The following is a 12,401-nucleotide window of genomic DNA, read 5'->3' as shown; positions in this document are numbered from 1 at the left end:
TTCCCTCAGGTCCGCTTCTTTTTTGGGGTGTTATTAGGTTCTGGTTGGCATGTCTTTTGTCGGTGATGCCTGTTTTTTGGTTAGGCTTGGGGTACTTGGACCTGGGAGTTTTCCGGTTACGCTACCATCTTCCAGGGCAGCTAATCTCCACCTCTGATGTGGAGTTTTTTTTAATGTAGATGGAGGGTTTTGTAATTTTTTTGTTTTGCAAAAGAGCTGATTACTTTAGGGCAATGTCCTACACAAGGCCCTTGTAAGGGCTATTATAATTTATTTTTAGAGTAAGTGTTTAGGTTTTTTTAGTGGGGGGGTTTTATTTTATGGGCCTTGTAGTTTATTGTTAGGTATAATGCTGGGTCTTTCATTTTTGATACTGTAGTTTATTTTTTAACTTAGCTTTTTTTATTGTAACTTTTTTAAAATTTTTGTTACTTGGCGGTGTTAATTTTAGAGGGGGGGGTTTAGTTTAGAGTGGGGTTAATTTAGAAGGGGGTTAGGTGTTAGTGTAGTTCTAGTTTGTGTTGGGAGCTGGCGGTTTAGACCATTATCTCCTAACCACCCCCCATACCTGTATGGTGGTTAATTTTGTGATTATTGTTAGTTAGTATTTAGTAGGCCTTAATCTCCTAACCACACCACATACCTGTATGGGGGTTGATTAGGTAATTATTGATGGTTTTTATGTATTAGGCCTTAATCTCCTAACCACACCACATACCTGTATAGGGTTTGATTAGGTGATTATTGATGGTTTCGCTTTATTAGACCTTAATCTCCTAACCACACCTCATACTTGTATGAGGGTTGATTAGGTGATTATTGTTAGTTAGTATTTATTAGGCCTTAATCTCCTAACCATCCCCACTTACCTGCATGGTAGTTGATTAGGTAATTATTGATGGTTACCATTTATTAGGCCTTAATTACCTAACCACCCCTCATACCTGTATGGGAGTTGATTAGGTGATTAGTTTAGGGCAGCTTAGGGGTTAACAGTGCATTTATCTACACATTTTTAAAATATTATGCATTCTTATGTATGATGCATATTTTTTTAACAATTGTATATAAATGAATATGTATTTATTTTTTCTTGTTGTGTTTTTTATAATAAACATAAAAATATATATAGGCTAGATTACGAGTTTTGCATTAAGCTGAAAAACTTCGTAAACCCTTTTTTCTATGGGACTTCCATAGCGCTGGTATTACAAGTCTGTCCTGGGAGGCCAAAAAGTGAGCAGTACACCCTCTACCTCCAAGATCCGTAACACATTCTAAAGTCAGTAGTTATGAGTTTTACACTACAACGCTGTAGCATAAAACTCATAACTAAAGTGCTAAAAAGTACACTAACACCCATAAACTACCTATTAACCCCTAAACCGAGGCCCTTCCGCATCGCAAACACTATAATAAAATTTTTAACCCCTAATCTGCCCTCCGGACATCGCCGCCACTAGAATAAACATATTAACCCCTAAACCGCCACACTCCCACCTCGCAAACACTAGTTAAATATTATTAACCCCTAATCTGGCGCCCCTAACATCACCGCCACATAGAATGCAAGCTCAATCCTATTGGCTGATTGAATCAGCCAATAGGATTTCTACCTTAATTCCGATTGGCTGATAGAATTCTATCAGCCAATGGGAATCTAAGGGACCCCATCTTGGATGACGTCATTTAAAGGAACTGTCATTCAGTAAGAAGACTCCAGATGAAGAGGATGCTCTGCGTCGGATGTCTTGAAGATGGACCAGCTCCGCGTCGGATGGATGAAGATAGAAGATGCCGTCTGGATAAATACTTCTGCCCGTCTGGAGGACCACTTCGTCCGGCTTGGATGAAGACTTCTCCCGACTTCGTTGAGGACTTCAGCCCGGTTGGATGAAGACTTCTACCGCTTCCTTGAGGATGGATGTCTGGTCTTCAGAACTGTAAGTCGATCTTCAGGGGGTTAGTGTTAGTTTTTTTTAAGGGTGTATTGGGTGGGTTTATTTTTAAAGGTTAGGGATTTGGGCTGCAATAGAGCTAAATGCCCTTTTAAGGGCAATGCCCATCCAAATGCCCTTTTCAGGGCAATGGGGAGCTTAAGTTTTTTTAGTTAGTATTTCATGTGGGGGGTTGGTTGTGTGGGTGGTGGGTATTACTGTTGGGGGGGTTGTTTGTATTTTTTTTTACAGGTAAAAGAGCTGATTACTTTGGGGCAATGCCCCGCAAAAGGCCCTTTTAACTTTTTAGTTTAATTTAGGCTAGGGTTTTTTTTATTTTCAGGGGGCTTTTTTTATTTTCATAGGGCTATTCGATTAGGTGTAATTAGTTTAAAGATCTGTAATTTGTTTTTTATTTTCTGTAATTTAGTGTTAGTTTTTTTTTGTAATTTAGCTAATTTAGTTTATTTAATTGTTTTTAATTTAGTTAAATTATTTAATTGTAGTGTAGTGTTAGGTGTTATTGTAACTTAGGTTAGGTTTTATTTTACAGGTACTTTTGTATTTATTTTAGCTAGGTAGTTATTAAATAGTTAATAACTATTTCGTAACTATTCTACCTAGTTAAAATAAATACATACTTGCCTGTAAAATAAAAATAAACCTTAAGATAGCTACAATGTAACTATTAGTTATATTGTAGCTAACTTAGGGTTTATTTTACAGGTAAGTATTTAGTTTTAAATAGGAATTATTTAGGTAATAATATTAATATTTATTTAGATTTATTGTAATTATATTTAAGTTAGGGGGTGTTAGGGTTAGATTTAGGCTTAGGGGTTAATACATTTAGTATAGTGGCGGCGACGTTGGGAGCGACAGATTATGGGTTAATAAATGTAGGTAGGTGGCGGTGATGTTAGGGACGGCAGATTAGGGGTTAATAATATTTAAATAGTGTTTGTGAGGCAGGAGTGCGGCACTTTAGGGGTTAATATGTTTATTATAGTGGCAGCAACGTTGTGGACGGCAGATTAGGGGTTAATAAATGTAGGTAGGTTACGGCAACATTGGGGGAGGGAGATTAGGGGTTAATAAATATAATGTAGGTGTCGGCAATGTTGTGGGCAGCAGATTAGGGGTTAATAAGTGTAAGATTAGGGGTGTTTAGACTCGGGGTTCATGTTAGGTTGTTAGCTCCTAACGTAAAACTCGTAATCTGGCCGTATATTTTTTTAAATTAATATTTATGCTAAAAAGGCATTAGTATTACAATTTGTTTTATTACATAACAGGCATGCAGTTATGTAATACTATAATTATAATGCAACTGTCTTTTATAACATAAATATCTATTTTAAAATATATTTATATTTGCAATAATAAATACATTCACCTAGAATATCTACATTTTAATTTATATTTCCAATACTTAAACTAATATGCATTATACATGACCATGCATTTTATTTCAAAGATTGTAGATATAATGTAGACAGGCCTTGTATTGATATTCAATATTTAAACAGTAATGCATGTATATTGCATAATGGTTTAAGTATTGCATATATATTAAATGTATTTATGTTAGCTTTTTGTGTTTATTAAAGATAACATAGATATACAGTATATGTTAATATATATTTATGTTATAGTAGTCAGTAGCATTTAATTATATTTTTACATAACAGGCATGCAGCTATGTATAACTATAATGTTAATGATACTGTATTTAATTAAAAATAATAAACACAACAAGCAACATTAATTACATTTTAATTGAGGTGCAAATAGTTAAACATTATGCATTCTACATATCATTTTAAATATTGAATATTAATGTGTAGAGCCTTTAGTTTCTACAGTTAGTTTTAGGTTATGGCAGATTAGGGGTAAATGTTTAAATTATACAATATGTACAATAAATATTGTTTAAAATATTGTAGATATCTTAAAATGGATTTAATAGTTGCTTGCTATTTTTAAAAAACAAACAAACATAGGAGCCTGGATAGGCCGGTGAGGTTTTGCCGGCCCTCTGGCAGTCAGCCGCTAGCATTTTAGTGAATCTCTGTGACACATCATTTAAACTTTGATTATAACTTTAGCAACATAGCTTCATAGTTATAATAGGAAGGTTTTTATTGTATAGCTTTTTATAGTGATTTATTTGTTCACAGTAGGCGTCAGTGTTGGTGGTATTAGTGACTTAAATGGAGGTTTCAGGAGTATGTAGGTTAGGCGTGACATAGGTGTAGGCGGTCAGGGGGATTTAGCTGGGTTGTTCAGGGGGAATGTGGGTTAGCTGTGATGTAGGTGTAGGTGGTCGGTGGGAGGTAGCGAGGTGCCAATGTGAGCTTTTAATCCTATGTGAAGAACATAGGAAAGTTTGCACGCGTCAGTTTTCATTCATGTGCAATTTACTTTCAACTAACCCATGCATGTAAAAACTTTACGTATGGCTGTGTTAGTGCGCAAGCAAAAGCTCTAGATAGCTTGAATTATTGGTTAAATTCCTCCTTGTGACAAAGTTAGAAAATACACGCAAGTTAGAAGTACACACAAATTCATGTCATCCTAGACACTTAAAGGGATATGAAACCCAAATTTTGTATTTCATGATTCAGATAGAGCATGCAATTTTAAGCAACTTCCTAATTTTCTCCCATTATATAAAAAAAAAGTTCTTTTAAGTATTACATTTGGAATGATATCAGTGAAAAATTTTTTTAGTAGTACTGTAACTAATGAACAATTTTAAACAACACATTATGCAAACTGTAGGGAGAATTTGTTGTTTATCTTTAGGAGTGTAATTGAGGTCTAGGGTCCGTTAATACGTAAGAGATGTCAGTAATTTTAATTGTGTAAATTTGTCCAATGTTTTCCAAATGTCAAAGTTATTGATGTTGCTATTCTGCCCCCTAGGAGTGCAATAAGTACAAAATATTGCAGAAGAAGGAACTTTATTGGATTTACAAATTTAAGACAATAACTTTACTTGGCTTGAATAAAGAATGGGACATGAGTTATTTTGTGGATTAAATTAAATCATGTTTAAGATCTTACCTATCTCTGAATCAGACCATTCTGTTTTCTATCATTTAAAGTTCTTTGATTTTTTGGATATCTGATGTCCGATGAAGTATATAGATGTTTGATATTCAATTAAATATTAACTCATTATGGACGTGGTTACTATGTGTCCACTCGGTAGCCCCGCCCACAATGAGGATGAATTGCCTGTTTTGCGAGTTGATGGCGCAAGTGAATGGTAGCTGCCCCCACTCATTGTGGGACAAGCTATTGATGTCAGTGGAGTACTATGGTTTGCCGTAGGTCTTAAGCACACAATACAGTATATGTCATTCTTTATATCTGATGTGATCAAGCTTTTAATAAGGTAAGCTGTATGAATGGTGTAAGCAATATTTAATTTAATAGATTACACACTGAAACAGTTACACTATAGAAACTTTGGATGAGTCAGAATAGTAATGTGTGCACTGTGCAGTTTATAGATCAACGTGGTAGTGCGCTTTGTAAGCTTATTGAGGACCTTATTCATTATTAATATAAGTGCACAGGAATTTTTATGGAAGTGGGATGAGTTCTTGAATCCCTAGAAATAAATGTTTTTGAATAGATGTCAGCTGTCCCAATTGTTATGAGATGGGAAGTATAATCCTCAGTTAATGCTCTGTTGTATACATTTTTTAATAAGACATATAATTATTTTTTTTTACTTTTATTTAAATGTCAATAGTGACAGCATGTGAGATACAATATTTGATTGGATACTGTGGATATAGATAGTTCTTCTTTGATGAGGGGGAGGAGACATACACTGTTTGCTGTGATTGTTCATTTTCACTTCGTCTGATGGAGTGAGATCCCCGAAACGTCACTTCTTGTTTGATACTTGTGCATAATAAAGCACATTTTTAAAATCTCCAGAGAGTGCATGCCTTTATATATATATATATATATATATATATATATATATATATATATATATATATATATATACATATATATGTTTATATATGTACACACATATAAACACATAAATGTATATGTACACATATATACACATATACAATTACCGTATACTTTATTAGGTACACCTTGCTACTACTGGGTTGGGCCCCCTTTTGCCTTCAGAACTGTCTTAATTCTTTGTGACATAGATTCAACAAGGTTTTGGAAACATTCCTCAGACATTTTGGTCCATATTGACATGATAGCATCACGCATGATGCAAATCTCCCGTTCCACCACATCTCAAAGGTGCTCTATTTAATTGAGATCTGGTGACTGTGGAGGCCATTTGAGTACAGTGAACTCATTGTCATGTTTAAGAATCAGTTTGAGATTATTTGAGCTTTGTGACATGGTGCATTATCCTGCTGGAAGTAGCCATTAGAGGATGGGTACACTGTAGTCATAAAGGGATGGACATTGTCAGCAATAATACTCAGAAAGGCTGTGGCATTTAAACAATGCTCAATTGGTACTAACGGGCCCAAAGTGTGCCAAGAAAATATCCCCCACACCATTACATCACCACCACCAGCCTGAACCGTTGATTCAAGGCAGGATGGATCCATGCTTTCATGTTGTTTACACCAAATTCTGACCCTACCATCTGAATGTCACAGCTGAAATCAAGACTCATTAGACCAGGCAATGTTTTTCCAATTTTCTATTGTCCAGTTTTGGTCTTCTGTTGCTGTAGCCCATCTGCTTCAAGGTTTGACGTGTTGTGCATTCAGAGATGGTATTCTGCATACCTTGGTTGTAACAAGTGGTTATTTGAGTTACTTTTGCCTTTCTATAATGTTTAACAAGTCTGCCCATTCTCCTCTGACCTCTGACATCAACAAGGCATTTTCGTCCACACAACTGCCGCTCACTGGATATTTTCTCTTTTTCGGACCATTCGGATGGTTGTGCATGAAAATCCAAGTAGATCAGCAGTTTTTTAAATACTCAGACTAGCCCAACTGGCACCAACATCCATGCCACGTTCAAAGTCACTTAAATCCCCTTTCCTTCCCATTCTGATGCTCGGTTTGAACTTCATCAAGTCGTCTTCATCTTGTCTAGATGCCTAAATGCATTGAGTTGCTGCCATGTAATTGTGTAACTGATTAGCAATTTGTGTTACCAAGCAATTGAACAGGTGTACCTAATAAAGTGGCCGGTGAGTGTATATAAGTACATATTTATGCAATATTCATTTGTAATAATGGTTTTAACTATGCATTTACTGTTAATATTTCACATTCCAATGTTCTGCAGATAACAGAATATGTTCATTTTTTTTTATAAATAGATATTCCTATATATATATATGTATATATTTATACTTGGATATACTTAGATATAATTATATATATATATAGTTATATATATATATTGTACCAGAATACCATCAGATATATTTAGAAATATGGATTTATGAATAAATAGAACATATTGTTCTATGTGAAAAACATTGGAATGTTAAATATTCATATTTTCATGTCTGGTTAGGGAACTTGAGAATATACATCGGGTTAGCATGCAAGTAGAGTGTTAGATTTGTTTCCGCATTTTCTTTTTTTTATTCATCTACTTCTAAGGGGGAATAGGTTAACGTCTGCGCAATATTCTAACTTTGGCTTTTTGCATGCATCGGGTTAGTGTGCGATAACTTTTTACTTTTAACTAAATAGCGCTCCACTCATAATCTAGCCCTAAATGTGTTTATATGTACCCTAGAATCCCCTGACAAATGAGATTACCTAAGAAGTTTCATCAGTAATGGGAAGTCTTATAAAGGCAAATATTGCTTGAGGGTTGTTTATCTCACTATGGACTAGTAGCATGCTAACTGTTGCCTGTGAGTGAAAAGGAGTTTATCTCATCTTTTTGCACACGTCGGAGCTAGCACTCATATTACTTGTTAAAAATAAACAGGTTGCTCGAGCGTAATTGAATTTAACACACGTCTTGATAGCATGACTTCAGTGCGCTGGTTAACTGTTACGCTTGAATAAAAAGTTGCACAAAACACATTAAAATTACATTTAAAGTACAGTTACACTCATAATAACACTATAAATTAAAATTCAAACAAATGCAATAAAAAGTTATAAGGGCTCAAAGATATGAGGTCTCAGGTGTTAGAAAAAAAAAGGCATGCAAAGGGCTTTAACATAGAGATGCATACATATACATGTCTAAAGATGTCTGTCTAAGTATGTATGTATATATACTGTATATATACATATTTATATATATATGTTCATATGTGTGTACATATGTATTTATATATGTGTATTTACAGACATATATACACATATAAATACATAAATAAATATGTATACACAGACATATATAAAAGTGCATTAGAGCCCTCTGCAGTCAAGTAGCTGAAAACATGTAAAATCATATTTATGCAATATTTATTTTTGTTTAACTATGTATTTAATGTAAATATCTCACATACTAATGTTCTTCACATAGGGGAAGGAATATGTTCAACATATTTCTAAAAAGATATTCCTATATATATCTGTAAATATCTATATCTAGATTTTCATGCTCCATTGAAGTCTACATGGGAACACGTGTAAGCGGTCGCGATATTCCAAGTTTGGCTTTTTGCATGCATCGGGTTAGCGCTCATGCACACAAAAAGATTACTTCTAGCAGGGTTAGTGCGCAAGCCGGAATAATAACTAGTGCTCCACTTGTAATCTTGCCCTATATAGGTAACTGGATGTGAAGGAGAGACACCTTAATTACAATATAAGGTCTAAAAAAAACTAAAAGTTTTTGCTTAATTTCTCTTCATGCTGACGAGTTTTTCATCATTGTGCCCTATATATATCTGAAATTCAAATACATGAAGTGCTGTACTGAGTGCTTATCATATAGAATTTGAAATTGTTGTTGCAGGGAGCAGAATGTGAATTTGAAGGGACAGTAGACATAATTCTGCACTATAGTTATTTGAAAATGACCTGAAAATACCAAATTTGGCAGCTAAAAGTATACTTACCTTGTAAGCGAAGCCATCCTCTTTGGTGCCAAAGTTTTTTTTAACTAGTGTTTTACGGGTTTGCTGTCTAATCAGCTGTTTTTCCAAATAAAAGACTATCCTTATGTTACATAATACTGCACATAGTGCAGAATTATATAACATGTTGAAAACATTGACTGATTTTATTGTATCAGAATTACCAGAATATGAGATAAAATTTCAGCCAACTGCACAAACATTGACCTGTAACTATGAAGGGATGTTAGGCAAATAATGTCTGTTTTCTTTGGAACAAAGATGGTATGTAGGAGACGAGATCACTTATTATAAATATATTTATAAATAAATAGAGTTGTACAGAGAATTTTTTGTATATCAAGAAAAGCTTTAATTAATTTAATTAATTTGAAATTTAAAATGATATATTACTATGTTTATTTTGTTCCTATTTTCTTTTTCTTTCAACAGTTTCTACTGGATAAACAAGATTTATTTATTATCATCCAAAGAAGGATTAGCTAATACATGGAGAGGTATTTTCATGTAGAACCTGTAGTGGGATGTAGCATGCTGTAGTGGATGGGAAGAGAATTGTGTACAGAACCGACCAATAAAAAAAACGTTCAAGTTCTTATCCTATTGCGGAGTTGAATGAGGTCCTTAAAATTTCTAAAACCTTTGCAACACAATAAGATGAAATTATGTTATTGGATTAATATGGATCATCTGTAAAAAAAAATCAGAAAGTCTGCATTAGTGGATGTGGAAATTATAATGATTACATTGAAAGGAGAATTTAAAAAAAAAAATAAGCGTTAACAACTGAGGATTTGTAACATCTTCATGTTTATATCCTGTTACTCTCCTTCATCATGAACATCATAATTTTTGCACAATGTATTAAGGATGAGAAGTCATAAGTTAAATATTTTAGAGGAGGTGCTCCTTTTTGTCTGACATATTTGTAGAACATTTTCTACTTAAAATCTTTGACACCCATACCTCAATTAAAAAACAAACAATGAATAATTCCATTGAGTTGAATGAAAATGTTTCTCAAAACAAATGTGTCCCCAATGTAGTTATGATAACACAAGTGCTGCCAATTATGTACAGCATTATTTTTATTGGAGGCCTCTTTTTGAATAGTGTAAATTTATGGATTTTTTGCTACATATCAAGTAACAGAAGCTTCATTATATACCTGAAAAACATTGTTGTTGCTGACCTTTTGATGACCCTCACTTTTCCCCTGAAAATTCTAAGTGATGCAGAAATTGGGCACTGGGGACTACGTATAGTCGTTTGCCGCTTTTCTGCTGTGATCTTCTACTTAAACATGTATGTAGGAATAATTTTCCTAGGCATTCTTGGTTTTGATAGGTATTACAAAATAATGAGACCCATGCATTTGTTTTCATTTCAATCTGTGAAACAAAGTAAGATCATCTCTGCGGGTGTATGGATAGTAATGGCATTTATTTCTGTTCCCAATATGATCCTAACTAACCAACCATATAATGAAACTCAGACCTACAGCTGTGCAAAACTGAAGAGTGAACTTGGGGTTCATTGGCACAAGGCTTCAAACTACATCTGTATAATTATATTTGTGGCTGTATTTTTCTTCCTTATGCTTTTTTATGGTTCTATTTCCCGAAAGATATACAAATCACACCAGAAGTTTAGAAGAGATTCAGTTCACAAAAGAAAATCCAAGCAGAATATTTACAGCATTTTGTTTGTATTTTTTGTTTGCTTTGTGCCATATCACATATGTCGAATACCATACACACTTATTCAGACTGGCCCTGCAATTAGCTGCCAGTTGTACAACACCTTGTTCTATCTAAAAGAATGGACTTTGTTTTTGTCAGCTGCCAATGTATGTCTTGACCCTGTCATTTATTTCTTCTTGTGCCAACCGTTTAGAGAAAAATTTCTTAAGAAACTGTTGATAATCCGTAAAATCAAAGAAACAGAAAGGATATCCAGAGTGTCTACCACACAGGCTGGCATTGTATAAGCTTACCAGATCAGCGGTCCTGTAAATCACATTCTTCAAAGGTGTCCTACTACAGTTGGTAACTCTTGGCACTGTACCCACTCATCTGCTACCTTTGTATATTATGCCTATGTTTATACCACTGTTTAATCTGTTGTCGCACTACAAATAGATTATAATAATAATGCTAAAAATTTGAGATTTGTTTATATAATATATATATATATATATATATATATATATATATATATATATATATATATATATATATATATACTAGATATTATGTGCCCACACCTATTATATTAACAACAGAAATGCATGGTCTCAAAGTTATCACAGCATATAAAAAGGTCATTTTTATGCAAAAAAATAATAATCATAATTTCATGATCTGTGATAGTACTCCAAATGTCTATATAAACGTACTGCAAACAAGAATATTTAATTTTATTTAGTTCCAAATTAAATTATGTCATATTCAGTGAGCAAATCTGATTTTTTTTATTCTTTGATGTTCAAGAGATAACCATGGTAATAGTGGTTACAGGAAGTTACTCTCATGTTTCATGCAAGTCTTGTACTGTAAGAGTGTTTTCTGTATACTAAGAATATTATATACTCAAATAAATTAATTAAATAAAACCCATACTTTCATATGTGGTGCATATTAAACAAATAGATAATGTTGCTCATATAAAAGTACTAAAACAGTATTTGAAATGTTTCTACTTACGCTCCTAGTGTGTAGCGATGGTCTGCCCACAGAATATGGGTATTTGAATCCCCAAGCCTTATGTACATTTTGTCCAATCAAAACTGGTATTTAATTGGGCACTCTTTAATATGTTTATGCACAGTGGCCACCAAGCAGGGAGTACATGTTCACATGTATCCAATTTGATCACACATATCTAGAGATTGTGTTGGATAGCACATAGTCATGAATACTAGATGACCTTCTATGAAAGCTATTGTTTGCAGCATTTAATGCAACAAGTTACCCATGAGCATCTCTCTTTCCCAGTCACCCCTTGTATACACATAGTGAGCCCTAGCCATCTCTAACAGCTTAGTCACATGTCTCATACATTCAGGTACCCTTACTTTCGCTCTCACTAACTAGACACCTCTAAAAATCTCTCTCACAAAGCAAATTACCCCTCTGATATACACAGTCAACCCCAACTGTCTTTTTCACACACCCAAACCCTAGCCGTATATCTAACATGTAACTTATTCCATATACACAATCATCACACTCCATATTCTCATATACTGATTCATCTCTCAGGCACCCATAGACATCTTCCTGATACAACCACTCACTCCTCTCATCTACTCAGTCCCCCTTAGACATCTCTCTAACATACCCAGTAGCCCTCTCATATACCCATCCATTTTAATCCATCTTTGTAATCTCACT

General features: G+C 34.1%; 1 protein-coding gene across 2 annotated transcripts in view; it reads left to right on the top strand.

Annotated features, from left to right (window-relative positions):
• Positions 1 to 11,082, top strand: part of P2RY14 (purinergic receptor P2Y14) — a 229,308-nt gene extending 218,226 nt beyond the window's left edge. For both annotated transcript variants that reach the window (XM_053710041.1, XM_053710040.1), the window contains one exon: positions 9,439 to 11,082. In XM_053710041.1, coding sequence (XP_053566016.1) covers positions 9,992 to 10,996 — 1,005 coding nt within the window. In that variant the 5' untranslated portion in view covers positions 9,439 to 9,991 and the 3' untranslated portion in view covers positions 10,997 to 11,082. The remainder of the gene's footprint in view (positions 1 to 9,438) is intronic.
• The last annotated feature ends 1,319 nt before the right edge of the window (positions 11,083 to 12,401 follow it).

The sequence above is a fragment of the Bombina bombina genome, chromosome 4 (genome assembly GCF_027579735.1).
Source record: "Bombina bombina isolate aBomBom1 chromosome 4, aBomBom1.pri, whole genome shotgun sequence".
In the NCBI taxonomy this organism is placed as follows: Eukaryota; Metazoa; Chordata; class Amphibia; order Anura; family Bombinatoridae; genus Bombina; species Bombina bombina.
This window is presented reverse-complemented; position numbering and strand designations above follow the sequence as displayed.